At 36.4% G+C, this 14,857-nt stretch overlaps 3 protein-coding genes across 4 annotated transcripts; 1 reads left to right on the forward strand and 2 right to left on the reverse strand.

Moving 5' to 3' along the window:
• Nucleotides 1-330: 330 nt before the first annotated feature.
• LOC111463779 (probable WRKY transcription factor 21) lies at nt 331-2,875 on the reverse strand. Its single transcript, XM_023107683.1, has 3 exons — nt 1,919-2,875; nt 1,699-1,824; nt 331-654 (listed from the first exon to the last, which is right to left on the reverse strand). Exons 1-3 carry the CDS (start codon nt 2,578-2,580, stop codon nt 510-512), a joined length of 933 nt encoding a protein of 310 aa, XP_022963451.1. The 5' UTR covers nt 2,581-2,875; the 3' UTR covers nt 331-509.
• Nucleotides 2,876-9,854: 6,979 nt separating this feature from the next.
• LOC111463821 (signal recognition particle 9 kDa protein) lies at nt 9,855-12,239 on the reverse strand. 2 transcript variants are annotated; one of them, XM_023107748.1, is made up of 5 exons: nt 12,097-12,239; nt 11,709-11,777; nt 10,683-10,776; nt 10,072-10,174; nt 9,855-9,984 (listed from the first exon to the last, which is right to left on the reverse strand). In XM_023107748.1, the coding sequence occupies exons 1-4, from the start codon at nt 12,166-12,168 to the stop codon at nt 10,098-10,100; spliced, it is 312 nt and encodes a 103-aa protein (XP_022963516.1). In that variant the 5' UTR covers nt 12,169-12,239; the 3' UTR covers nt 9,855-9,984; nt 10,072-10,097. The 2 variants fall into 2 exon arrangements, with proteins under 2 accessions (XP_022963516.1, XP_022963515.1); XM_023107747.1 differs by having other exon boundaries at nt 9,855-10,174.
• A 117-nt stretch (nt 12,240-12,356) lies between these two features.
• LOC111463820 (PRA1 family protein E-like) lies at nt 12,357-13,287 on the forward strand. The gene has a single exon (XM_023107746.1). It carries the CDS (start codon nt 12,435-12,437, stop codon nt 12,960-12,962), a length of 528 nt encoding a protein of 175 aa, XP_022963514.1. The 5' UTR covers nt 12,357-12,434; the 3' UTR covers nt 12,963-13,287.
• The last annotated feature ends 1,570 nt before the right edge of the window (nt 13,288-14,857 follow it).

Genomic DNA, 14,857 nt, shown 5'->3' on the forward strand with positions numbered 1-14,857 from the left:
TACTCTAGGCTCATACGCGTCTACGCATCTCATCTCATCATCTCTGGTCTTGGTAGCAGATATTGTTCGCTTTAGCCTGTTACGTATCACCTTCAGTCTCACGATTTTTAAAACGCGTTTATTAGGGAGAGCTTTTCACACCCTTATAAAGAATGTTTCGTTCCTCTCTCCAACAGAAGTGAGATCCCATGTCGGTTGGAGAGGGAAACGAAACATTTCTTATAAGGGTGTGAAAACCTCTCCCTAATAAACGCGTTTTAAAATCGTGAAGTTGACGATGATACATAACGGACTAAAGCGGACAACATCGGTTAGCAGTGGAGTTGGGACATTAAATTGGTTCCCTTTATGATTTGGAAAGGAAAGTCTCCAAATTGAAGAGCTTGGTTCAAATGTTGAGGCCAAAGGTATGGACAAAAGAAGCACCAACACCAATCCCAAACTAAGTTTTGATTAATACAAAACAAAAATGGAGGCTCCAATCCTGCTTAATTTGAGCTTGTTGTAGGCTAAGTGTGTGCAGATTGCGTCGACATTTTCGGGTGATTATGCTCTCCTTCGTACGTTACGATAAGCATCGACGGGTCTTCTAAGCATCGCTCGACGTGCTTTCTCGCTGGACAACCTCTCATGCTGCTGCATTTGTAGTAACCCCTGCACACATTTTACAACAAAAACAAACTCATTTTACAAACTTCCTCAATCATCAACACTTTCCCTCTCTCAAATCCTCAATTTTTCGAGTTCGAAATGATCCAACGAGATGAATACTTTCACAATGGATAAAAACGATTTGTATTCGTCAGCAATCTTCATAAAACAGGCATCCATTTGGTTTGACGATCGCCCGAAGTTTTCGTGTTTTCAAGTTGTCGAAAAATTACAAAAACTTGGACCCATTACCAATTACAAAAACTTGGACCCTTTTCTTGGTAATGATCCTGTTATATGAACATCTTGTTCTAATGATTTAGCAAAGAGACACCTCTTTAACCATGGTTATTAGAAGTAGAAGTTATTGTAAACTTCTTATAGCCTACCGCTAGCAGATATTGTCTGCTTTGGCCCATTACGTATTGCCGTCAGCCTCATAGTTTTAAAACACGTATGTTAAGGAGATGTTTCCACACCCTTACAAGAAATGCGTTGTTCCCATCTCCAACCTATATATGAGATCTCACAATCCACCCCTTGGTGTCCAGCATCCTCGCTGGCACACTATTTGGCTCTAATACCATTTGTAACAGCCAAAGCCTACAACTAACAGATATTGTTTGCTGTCACCCGTAACATATCACCATCAGCCTCAGTTTTTAAACGGTCCGTTGGTAAGAGGTTTTCACACCCTTATAAGGAATGTTTTGTTCTCCTCTTTAACCGATGTGAGACCTCACAATCCACCCCCTTGGAGCCCAGCGTTCTCGCTGGCACACCATCCAGTGTCTGGCTCTGATACCATTTGTAATCGTTCAAGCCCACTGCTAGCAGATATTGTCCGTTTTGGCCCATTACATATTACCATCGCGTCTATTAAGGAGAGGTTTTCACACCTTTATAAGGAATACTTTGTTCCCCTCTCAAACCAACGTGGGATCTCACAAGTAAACACATCATTGAGGTCATTATCAGAGTCAAAAGGCTAGAGTGATGCACGAAGTGGACAATATCAGTTAGGACCGACTCGAGATTTAATCATACCTGGGATGAGGAGAACCCTTAATTGGCTTCTGCCCATATTTCCTCCATGAATAATCATCAGAAGGGATATCAGCAAGTTTGTTACTTATAGCAGGAACCTTAATTGATCTCTTCACTCGATGTTTCCTACAAAAACAACCCAAATTATCAGTAAACCAAAGGGATATCAACACCCAACAAGATGGATATCAACACCCAACAAGATGGATATCAATCCAACCTCTTCTTTGAGCAATGACACTTGCCAGTGCTACCACATTTCAAGCTCCCTTCATCTCCCCTTCCAGAAAACCTCCTCTTGTTATCGCCCGACATCGTCGACGACGGTCCGATCAAATGGAACGAGCTCCCGTCCGCAACGCTCCCATCCATACTCAACGAAGAAATAAAAGATCTAGCAGATGACATTGTCAATGTGCACTTGGAAGCATCAAAATTCATATTCATCCCACTGTTACTCCTAAGAAACATCATCTCTGCTTGCTTCCTCTGCTGCTGCTGTTGCTGGGGGAAGCTAAAGTTCAAAGATGGAGCAGCTTGTTTATGAATTTTGAGGGAATTCTTATGATTTTGATCCATTTCCAAATCTGGGTTTCCCAAAAAAACTGAAACTTTACCATTCAAACCATTGTTTGGAGGATCTAAGAGAAGTTTTTGGGGTAAAGGCAGAGGAATGTTCTTGAATCTTCTAACTTTTGCATAACCAAACCCAGAATTCAAAAGAGATACCACTTTCTTGAGCTTAAAAACAGCCTCTCCAGTTTCCACCATTAAATTCTTCCTCAGCTCACCTTGTTCTTGAGGAGAAGGCTGAGCTAAAAGATTCAAAACTCCATGGCAGCTATCTATGGCGGCTCTGTTAGCTTCTTCAAGCTCTTCCATTTGAAGAACAAAACACAGAGGTTTAGAACACAAGAAAGTGAATCAAAATAAGCCCAAGAAAGCTTAGAACTATACAACAAAAACCCAGAAAGGAAGCATCAAAACAGTTGAAATGGAAGAAGAAATCATAAGAAGAGAGAAAAACAGAGCGTGTAAGTTTCTGAAACCCTAAACTAAAACTTCCATGATTTGTTTTTGTTTTTGTTTTTGCTTTTGCTTTTGCTTTTGTCTCTCTTGGAGAAGAGAACCCAACTCCTTGAACAAGCCACACCCCAACTCCTACCTTTTTTTTCCTTCTTTTCCCACCTTGCTTATTTAAATAGTTTGAGAGAGAGGAAAAGAAAAGGTTTTTCCAAGGCGGGTCTACACGGGTTGAGTTGAAAAAAATATTTTCGATGAACTCAGAATCTCGGGTTGGTTGAATAGAGTTCACAGTACAACCCAACTTAATCACTAACATGAGTTTCTAATTTTCTTAATTTTAGTAATAGTCTTACCGTTCGAGTTGAGTTGTAGACTTGTTTTTAGATTAGTTGAGTTGACCAACCACAAAAATGTCAACCCGTGATCTGAATCTTTCAAATATATAAAAATTTAACCTAACTCGAACTCAAATATAATCCTACTCAACATTTATTATCCGGGTTGGATAGTTGGATTTAGTTGGATTATTTGTTCGCTACTAATTTGGAGTTCCAGAGAGAAAAGAAAAAAAAATTAAATATTTTAATTTCAAATTTGTGTCTTTATACTATTTACACGTATTTATTTATTTATTTATTATTATTATTATTTTTATTGGTTTAGAGCCACATTTTGGAGTTGCCAAACTTGCACTCACCATGCACATAATTTTTCAACTATAAATCCTTATCCTAAAATTTAAGGTTATCTTAAACTTTAATTATTTTATAATTAATCTTATAAATATTTAAATCTTAAAATTATTTATATATAATTTAACAAATTATAATATTAACCATGAAATAATTTGAGTTATTTATTTATATAAAATTTTAATATTACCAGATATTTAAAATAAAACGTGGTTTAAAAAAAATAAAAAATTTAGAATTTACTTATATATATATATATATAAAGTATGTTTAGATTAGATTAGATATGCAAAAAAAATAAAAAAAGAAAATAAAAATGGGATTAGAGGCAAAGATTCGACCTGATGCAATCATGGGAGGAGAGACATGTCCTGCGGCTGACAGGGAAGTCGGTCCCACTGGGACCACAATAGTTGACTCTTTTCCCTATTAGTCTCCCTCGGTCAAAAGTCATCCACATCCACCTCACTATTTTACAACTTTATTATTATTTTTTTAAATTTTTATTACTTTTTTTTTTAACTCTAAATTATTTTTTGGATTAAGAAAATCCCAAGTTCAAGTCTATCTAGTCTCTCGTTTTGAGGGTAATTATGTAAATTAATCTACCCGTTATCGTTTATGAAGTTGGTGATTTGATTCTTCGCTCCATAATAATAGTTTAATTGAAAAGTACAGTGTAACAGTTCGACTTTAGAGGTGTTCGTAGGTTGGAGTTAGTTGAGTCGAGTTGAGACATGTTTTAGATGTGACACAATTATTCGAGTTGTCAATTTTTTTCAACCAAAATTAATGAACTCAACTATAAATTTGTTGGGTTTAGATTATTTATTCAAATTTCTGTTTTTAATAAAAATTACTTTCAAAATAGTAGAACTTTATTGTTAAGAGTGGTCGGAGAATAAATAAAAAAAGTAATTGTTAACAACTGTGATGTCCTACAATGATTAGGGAGGAGAACAAAACACCCTTTATAAGAGTGTGAAAACCTTCTCATACTAGATGCGTTTTAAAGCCTTGAGAGGAACCCTGAAAAAGAAAGCAAAAAAAGGACAATATCTGCTAGCGGTGGGTCTAGGGCGTTACAAATCATATTAAAGCCAAATACCAGACCATGTGTCAGCAAGGAGGCCATTTCATGAAGGGTAGACATGAGAACGCTGGGCCTTAAATGGGGTGGATTTGGTAGGGTCCCACATCAATTGGAGGAAGGAAATAGTGCAAGCGAGGACGTTGGGGCCTGAAGGGAGGTGGATTGTGATGTCCCAAGCCCTTCCCCGAATTGGTTTAATTGAAATAGATTTAAAGAAGGTAGTTAAAATTGCACTTGTTGTATAAATATTGATATGAATATCTACTTTTTCATCCGCACTAAATGAACAATTAATAATTTAATCTCATCCGCCCAACTGTCTCTCTGTTTTAAGAATATTTTAATTTAAAATATTTATAATATGTGTATAAAGTTTGATGACTTTATGAAGTTATTTTAATTTAGTGGAGAGGCCAATTTTAAAATAAAATGATACCATAATGAATGAAAGTGAGTGGGATTATAATTATTGAGAATTAATCATGATTATTAAAATTAAGTCATTTAATTTAATTTAATGTATTTATATGAAAAGAGTTGGGAATAAAGGGATTCAATCATATGAAATTGAAAAGAGAATTTTAAGATAATGGGTGTCACACGGTCTATAAAGTCAGGGTATAAACTTTATCAAAATCAAATTACACATTTTTTCAACCTTATCTCTACCTTCAAATATTGAAATTCCATTCACTCATAATGTTTTTTTTTTTTCTTCTTTTTTTTATAAATATTTCCTTCTCAATAATTCCACAGTATACAAATTCTGCTCTAAAATAATTGAAATCGAAACTTTGTTATATCCCAAAATTATCTCTCTCTTTCATTCATTCATATATATATATATATACATACATACATACATGCATGCATTGATAGGGGAACGTTTCCGCCTTAGAAGGAAGCACCCACGCGAGCAATAGTGGACGAAGCGGAAGCAAGGATGTCGACTTGTGTAACACAAATATTGGTGAGAAACCAATGACCCGAAAACTTAAGGGTTCTTCCCAAGGTTCGTCCATGAAGGGTGAGTCAGGACCTAAGATCAGGCCGAGAGGCGTAGTCGATGGACAATAGGTAAATATTCATGTACTACCCCTTGTTGGTCCTGAGGGACGAAAGAGATTAAGTTAGCCGAAAGGTTGTTATTGGTTCAAGGACGCAATCTGATTTCAAAATAAGAGGGGAAAAAACTTATTTTATTTTTTTCTAAAGAAATTTAGAAGTAGAAGAATAAAAAGAGTGCATTCTTTTCCGGATAAAGATAAATATGTCCATTTAATCTGGAGCTCTAAAGAAGATAGTGATGTCCAATTAACTCGTGAGTCAAGTTTACACAGAGAAGTAGAGATGTTTGTTTATCCCGTGAAATCTACTTTAAACAGAACAAAAACTCCTCATTTAAATGGGAATGAAGGAGGGAGCGAGAAGAGATTTTTTTCCATTAGTTGAACAGAGTCAAGAACAAAGATTATATTCTCCATTCCCACCCCCATCTTATATATAAAATATCAAAAATCAAGACACAAAAGTAATATATATTATATTTTTCAATCGAAATTATATTAAAAAATAGAAATTATCTACTAAAAAGAACGTACCCACGAATTTTCAGTAAAAAAAATCTCCATAAAAATAATAAAAAATAATTATAGAAAATTTTGCAAGAATGAGATTAAAGAAGATAGCAAAGACGGAGACATAGAAAGCTTTCCCGTGCCACCCGATAGACATCTCTACTTCATCAAAATTTCAAAGAAGCATAATTCCCATTCTGTGAATGAGGATCTTCTACCTGAATGATAGAACATCCCACTAGCCTCCAGAAAAAAACCTTAATTTTACACAATAACATAATTAAAGCTAAATCACAATTTAAGTGCTAATGATCTTCTTAAACGCCTCATAATCATATGAATAAAGGTGAGCAACAAATAGAAGAAGGAATAATATAGCTCTTAATTTATTCTCCCAAAAGCTCAATATTGGCCCTTCTTGCATTGGATCTCACCCCACCAGCAGAGATACACAACACTTCACTTTGACAAAGGGGAAAAAAGAGCAAACAATGTTTGAAATTTCTTCACAACATAATGAGACACATCAATTTTAAACACTTTTCTTTCCCTCCTTTTAATAAAGTGGTCTAACTAAAGGAGAAAGCTGGTGGTTTGGGATTTTAGTATGATCCTATCAGTGAGGCTTTCTGTAAGATGGAGGGTTTTCTTACTATCCTCTTTGAATCTAACTCCCCCTTCTTTCATCTTCCTACATCATTGGATTGGATTTAACCCAACAAGTCAAAAACCTTGATGTAATCTAATCCTACCTCCTTAAAACAAATTTTCATTCAACTTGAAAAACTTCTTAGATTGAGCTACCGAAAGGGAAGATGCACTGTAACGGCTCAAGCCTACCACTAACAGATATTGTCCTCTTTGAGCTTTCCCTTTCGGGCTTCCCCTCGAGGTTTTTAAAACGTGTCTGCTAGATAGTAACTTTCAATTCTTGTAAGTCTTTCTTAGTTATTCTATCCTCAGGATCGTTCTCATTCAGATGTAGTTTTCGGTTCATTCATGTATTCCTCCTTTACTTTGAGGGTTACAAGTCAAATATGCTACACATAGATGTTCATAAATCTAGTTAGGTTAAGTTAAGAGACATTACAAACTCAAATAATGAGGTTGTAAGTCAAAGTCAACATACCTTGACAATAATTGACATATATTCTTTTTTGTGAAGTCAAGGTACAAATCCTCATACCCCAATTGTTGTACCCAAAAAAAGATAATGAGGTTGCAAGTTTATAGGATCTAAATCATCCTCTCAGTAGAGGATGAATCCAATTTAACCCAACAATGTTCCCAAAAGACCTGTTAAAGAGTTATTCACCTCTGAAGAACACGTTTGAGTAAATCATAAAAAATTTATAATGCAATATTCTGAGAATCTGATACCAGAGTTTTGTTCTTGATAATGGGACCAAGGGGCATTAAAATACAGCCTTGGAAAGTGGGCAACTCTGAAATATCAACAATAACATGTTCATAATCATCTGTTAGAAAGGAATCTTCAGCCTGCAATTCATACACAGTAGTAGCCAGTAGCCCTACATGGATAACAAATTCAACATAGTAAGGGGACTTTATCTCCCTAAAGAACAAAGTGTGGTAGTGTTTTTGCTTGGCCAGTACAGCCAAGAAGATTGCATTTGACAGTGACTGGCACAGCTTTCTTCAATCTTGACACAATCACATGCTAAAAAAGAAAAAGATGTGTACTCTTAGGGAACAGATTCCTAGATATGAACCAAAGGTGAAAGCAATAAAGTTGAAAGCGTGTGGTATTTCTGGCTGGCTCAAGACTACAGGGATGAGTTTGGCTTTTATGATTTTTGAATTTGGGTTCTTTATAATATTGTTTTGATAATCAAAAGTATCCATACCGACTTCCGCACCCTTCAACCAACAGATATTTAACATCTTAATAGACAACTACAACAATTTAAACTCTTGAACTAAACCGATCACGACTCAACTAGTTAATCCATGATACATCGAACAAAAGGTTCGAGGATTGAATCTTCAACCTCATATATGGTTGGACTTTAAACCAAACCAATACATTTTGTTATCAATGAAAAAGATGAGATAGAGGCATCAGGTAGACCTAGTGTTGATTCTATGAAGGGAATAGGACTATTTATAGTGTTGAGAAATGTTTTCCAACTCATCTTTTGGAGCAGGATGAGGCACTCTGATTCTTCAGTATTTTTTTCCAATCAATTTGACCCACTTTAGAACATTAGCAACGGGCTAGAAAAATGCTTTTAACTAATTAAAAATTATTTTCAATCATCCTTCACTAAAGGTCAAAAAGTCACTTCGAAAATTTTAAAGATACCTCAATGCATTTTCAAATGCTCATAGAATTAGCTACTTCCTCCCAATATCCTTTTTAACCTTCCACTTCTGGTTCTGGTTTTGTTCTATTTTAGTTTTTGTACTATCACATATCCAAATTTAGTCCTAGCACTGTTAATAAATCTTAAGTTTAGTCCTTGCTATTAGTTCATAGTTGATTTTTTCAAAAAGAAAAGTTCAGTCGGTATAAATTTTGAAAATATATTCACATGGTGTCTTTTTACTATTATTATTTAACCAATTATTGAAGGACTAAATTTAAGATTTATTGAAAGTAAAAACACTAAATGAATAATTAAAACTACAAAAACTAAATTGGACAATTAAGAGTACAAGCACTGGAACGAAATGGAATCCATAGTATTTAACCTTTTTTTTTTCCCAAAAATATTTGTTGAAAAAGAAAAACTATTCACCTAGAGCAATCTCGAACACACTCTTGCTATAACAAGCAGTGTTCAGCTCCATCAAGAAAAGACTTGAGTTTTGATGGGTGAAATTCCAATAACTGAAACAAATCCCAGAAAAACATCCCAAAAGCAACTAAAGAAGGGGCCTTCCATGCAGAGTTGAAGATAGAGCTAACATAGTGATGGTTGGAGCATCTTGGTAAAAGACTAAAGCATTGCTAAAGAAAAATCTTGATATGCATTCACTCAAGTAGTATTAGTGGAATATCTAATGGTTCAATGTGCAAGGCATGATCTTAAATCTGAAATCAGGAGGCACGAGATAGCAGACTTAGCCAACTTCTTCTAACAATCTACCAAATAAATACTTGGTCACAGTTGATTTTCTAGTAGAAGTTAAATAATAAAATAGAATACAATTACCTTACACTCAACAATAATGGATACACTACCGAAAAGATTGTGTTTATATCGAAGTCTACAATGAAAGATATGAACAATTAGAAAGCTCTAGATATTTGAAATAGAGTAGAGAATCCTCTCCATGTTTACATGGCAGCAGGAGAACACTCAAATAAAAAGCTTTGACAAAATCTTCAAATCTTGTATTATCGTTAATTTATATCATAGGACCATTCCATATTATGTATTCTTTAATGGATTAACCAGTACTCTTATATGCATTTCGTAAATTATCTAATAATAGTTCAGAGGCTTTCCAAACTAGTTCACCCATACTTTGAGTAATCTCAGAAGACAACTGCCTAACCTTGAAACATTTGGTTGTCAGGAACCTGGTAGAATTTTAATATCCTAGGTAGGTGATGTCATAAGTGACCTCCATGAAATCTGAACCGTTCTTTCAAAGTGTTATACCTTTTTTACTTGCACCAATAACCATTAACCATTAGGTCAATCCATAATGGTTAGTTTCTTAAACTACTTTGAGCTAAATTAAAGTATTGGCACAAGATGTGAACAGAGCATAGGAGCAAATGAGTGTACCGTGGTGGAACTTGTGAAAATGTTTATCAATATTGAAGAAAAATCATGTATTACAATCAAACTGCATGCCAAAATTAAAAAGGAAAAAAAAAAGGGACGGCATTGGTAAATTTACTCCAGAACTTTAATAATCGATTCTGAAAAAAGCAAGACGAGAAGATTAACTAAATAAATAGTAAATAGAGACTATACTTCATCAATGAGTTTAGAGAAGTACGATAAACCTATCCGTGCAGTAGGCAATGTGAAGTCATTGCTTCCTCCCCCTTCCTTTCTTGGTTGGCTGTGCATCAACCTGGTCCTTGCCCGTCACTTCTGATATATCCACTGAAAAAAAGAGAAAAGTAAAAAATATATGAGAATTCCAAAAAGTAGAATTGAGTGCACATTAGACTTACAGGTTGAAGCATTGATGGATAAATAAAAAGAAAATTATATAGACTAAGAAAGATGGTCTATGAATGCGAAGATTGCATATAGATCATAGATTGTGTGAAAACTCCAGTCTCGCCGTGAACCATTTTGGCCAATATAAATTAGTTAGCAAGCAGGTCTACACTCAATCATGGGCTCAAACGGCATTCAGAGGAGTAGTGAACTCATCCTCAAGTACTGAAATCACCATGGAGCTAATTTACAAGTTTCCGCAATTTGAGGATTTGAAACTTTCATGCAACTAAAGAATATATAGTTTCCATTCAAACTATATAGACAACAAGAATTCAAATCTTAACAAAATTTTAGTCCTAAATCATGTCACTAGCAAGCGGTTATTTATTATTCAACAGGGTATTCTGATGCTTCATTAATCAACATAAATTAAAAGGCAAAATACCATCGGGGCCCCGGGCCATCAGAGTGAAGAATATGTTGTTGAGTTTTTCCATCTTCTTGGCATCCTGTGCCTGGTCAGTCTTGAACTTAAGACACTGGAAAACAGGGAGAAGACAAAAGGATAAAAAAGAGGAAATTAGTAGACCTAAAACATCTCGATATTGAAATTTTCATGATTCGACATGTGCCGTTATGCCAATTGGTTACTTCCAGAGTGTTCATTTCAATAGAAGATCATTTGACTTGTCCAGTTTGTCACAAGGGTACAGGCATATATACAGAAAATTCCCCATACAAGCAAGCATCAAAGTATGAACTTCACCAATGAGATTCTTAGTTGATAACTTGCACCCATGCATCTTGCATAATTAGCTTTCATTTTTTCCACGTGAGAAGGAAAAGAATACCATTTCTAGCATGGTAACAAACACTCCCACATTCTAATCTTCCGTAGAATGATTTTGAAAGATAACTTCAGCCAATATAAGCATAACAGCACAAATCCAAGCCCACTGCTAGCAGATATTGTCCTCTTTGGGTTTTCCCTTTCGGGCGTCCCCTCAAGGTTTTTAAAGCGCGTCTACTAGGGAGAAGTTTTCACACTCTTATAAAGAATGTTTCATTCCTCTCTCCAACCAATGCGGCATCTGACAATAAGAAACAAAATAAATCGATGAATGATTTGGTTTGGATTAATGGTTAGGTTTAAGACCTGATTTCTAAATTGCTAGTTGTTGGTTTGCGGTATTGGATTCAACTCTTGTCTACTTGACACTTTACAGAAGAATAAAGTGGAGAGCCATAGACTGAACGAAAACTTGATCAGAAGTCTGCTTGGATACAAGTGTATCAGAGACTCAACACGCTTCTCCAAACATTGCCGTTTAATATTCATAAGGCTGAGAATTTGCCACATGAAACACAGAGCCAAGCATATAGTTGACAGTCAATAATCGAAATTCCCACCCCGATCACTGACCAGAAAAACACATGATGTTCATCAATATCTCAACAAACAATTCCTTACCTCACGGTTATCGGTGACCTTAAGAACCAGTTTCCCATCGCAGTGTCGATACTTTACGTTGTACCGCGTCTAAATTTCCAGTAGGATTGAAAAAGAGAACAGTGGTCGCAGTTAGAAGGAATCGAAAAAACGAGAAACGATGCAATAAACGGAACATATGAGTAGACGGTAAGTTCGCAATAGATGAATTAGAAATCTCTTCACAATCCATTACGCTCAATTCAAATCATTCAAGTCTGCAGCGATGACTAGCTCGATTTCATGTAATTCAAGAGTTAAAAAAGCAATTGTAGAATCACAATACAATCATGCGATCTAATTTCTCATCTGTGATGTTGATTTCTCAGCAGCAACATCTACAGAATCGGATTTCGAAGTAAAAACTTACGGAATTAGGATCGGAGCGGAACAATTGCACAGAACGCTCGACGAATTCATCCCAGGAAGCTATGTAGACCATGGCTCGGCGGCAGAAGCGAAGGAGAGGTAGCCCCCGGGAAATTTGGCGAGCGTGCGAACAATAAATAATAAATAATAAATAAATAAATAATAAATAATAAATAAATAAATAATAAATAATAAATAATATTTTATTTATTTCTTTTACTGTCAGTGTCATCAACTGGAGGCCGTCTCGAGACGAGACTCCCGTTTTCGCTGTCGCTACACTCGTGAATTCTCTCCTCGCCGGCGCTTGATCGCAGTTGAAGTTTTACAGCAACGGCAATGGCCTCTGTTCAGCCAACTCCATATGCCTTCTCTGAAACTCCCATCCTATCCCGTTTCGCCACTTTACGGCCATGGCGGGAGCTTCTCCAGCCGCCGTCCTCCTTCATCCGCCCTTCATCCATTTCCGAAGCGACCATTCGATGTAAGCGCAATCTCAACTACTTTCGTGTTAATTACACCTTCATCGTCTTGCTCATTCTCTTTCTCAGCCTCCTCTGGCACCCTATTTCCTTGATTGTCTTCTTGATCGTGTTCGTTGCCTGGTTCTTCCTTTATTTTTTCACGGATGGTCCATTGGTGGTGTTTAATCGTGTTGTTGATGATCGAGTTGTGTTGGCTGTGCTTGGATTGGTTACGATTGTCGCTTTGGTGTTCACGGATGTGTCGTTGAACGTATTGATTTCGGTTTTGATTGGGGTTTTTCTTGTTTTGATACATGCGGCCTTTAGGGTTACAGAGGATTTGTATATTGACGAGCAAGAAGTCGCCGATGGCGGATTGCTTTCGGTTGTTGGCAGCAGGTAAATCCCTGGTTCATAGATTCTAGGTTACCAACGATGATCTTGCCTTGTCCGATCCAAGTTCTTCGTGCCACGATTCCAATGAGTATTAGATATCAATCTTTTCTCTCTAGCTATCACTTGGAGATCCGGTTTGATACCACTGATTATTTTAGGATGATTCTTTTATTACCAATTAAGTTTGAATGAGCATTTGGGTGTGATTTGCTGCAATGTTTTGGGTTTGAAGTGTTCTTTACTTTTGGAAAGATGAAATTTCAAACAGTAGATATCAATGTTGGGTTTGAATGTCCTGTTAATGTATACTATGTTTGTCTGCTATTTCATGTTGTTTCTGTGCATCATCTTGGAACATTTCTGGGTATGTTTGTAGATTCATATGAACTATAATGGTATGTTCCTGGCTCCAAATTTAGTCTCATCATTTGCTCTAAATTGTATGTTGTTGATCTTGATGATTCAGGTTGATTGTGAAGAGTAGCTACTAGATAGCATAAGATGAGCGCTTTCAAAATTTTGGAGTGATGATGCTCAGATTTAATTTGTGTGCTTGATTGTTAGTTGTCTTTTGTTCTTAGGTTGACAGTTTTTTATTGGATGTTCTGTGAGATCTCATTTCGATTGGAGAGGGGAACAAAACATTTTTTTTATAAGGGTGTGGAAACCTCTCCCTAGCAAGTGCATTTTGAAAACTTTGAGGGAAAGTCCGAAAGGGAATGCCCAAAGAGGACAATAAGTGTTAGTGGTGGGTTTGAGCTGTTACAAATGGTATCAGAGCTAGACACCGGGCGATGTGCCAGTGAGAAGGTTGAACCCCGAAGGGGGTGGACACCAAGAAGTGTGCCAGCTAGGACGTTGGGGCCCAAAAGGGTAGATTAGGGGGTCCCACATCGATTAGAGAGGGAATGAGTGCAAGCAAGGACGCTGGGCTCCGTAAGGGAGTGTGGATTGTGAGATCCCGCATCAGTTAGAGAGAGGAACGAAATATTCTTTATAAGGGTATGAAATTCTCTCCCTAGTAGACGCATTTTAAAAACCTTGAGGGGAAGCTCGAAAGAGAACGCCTAAAGAAGATTATATCGGCTAGCAGTAGGCTTAAACTAACTTGGTTGGCCAGTTTACTTTTTTTTTTTTTTTTTTTTTTTTTTTTCTTTTTTTTTTCCTAGTAGTACTTGTGGTTTATCTTCCAAATGGTCCAACTTTGTGCATCTTTTTGATTCCCATGCGACAAAGGTTAAAACTGGTGGGTTATTTAGTTGTACACTGTCTGTGCTTTTATCGGTGATTGCAAGTGAAGTTGTCTGAATTATCACATGGGATTGGCTGAGTTGTGGGCCACTGCCAGTAGATATTATCTGTTTTGACTCGTTACATATCGTCGTCAGCCTCTCAATTTTAAAAACGCGTCATTAGGAAGAGGTTTTCGCTCCTTTATAAGAAATGCTTCATTCCTCTCTCCAATCAATGCCTCTCACAATCCACTCCCCTTTGGATGGCAATCCATCTTCCTTGGGCCAATCAACCTTGCTAGCACACCACTTGGTGTCTGGCTCTGGTACCATTTGTAACATCCAAGCCCACCAATATCTACTTTAGCCAGTTACGTATTGCCGTCAACTTCACAGTTTTAAAACATAGTCTGCTAGAGAGAGGTTTTCACACCCTTATAGAAAATGTTTAGTTCCCTTTCCAATTAATGTGAGGTCTCACCTTTTATCACTCATTATTTTAAATTTCATACTTTTAGGTCCAAGAATGTTCCTTACATTCTCACATCCGTGGTGCATTCTATGATATAACTGGTTTTCGTTTGGTGATTGTCTTAGCATAGTGTTGTCGTTTCTTATTTTCGATGTGACATGGGTTGCTGTCGGATGAGGGATGATAAGGTAGCCTCAA

The sequence above is a fragment of the Cucurbita moschata genome, unplaced genomic scaffold, assembly GCF_002738365.1.
Source record: "Cucurbita moschata cultivar Rifu unplaced genomic scaffold, Cmos_1.0 Cmo_Scf00029, whole genome shotgun sequence".
In the NCBI taxonomy this organism is placed as follows: domain Eukaryota; kingdom Viridiplantae; phylum Streptophyta; class Magnoliopsida; order Cucurbitales; family Cucurbitaceae; genus Cucurbita; species Cucurbita moschata.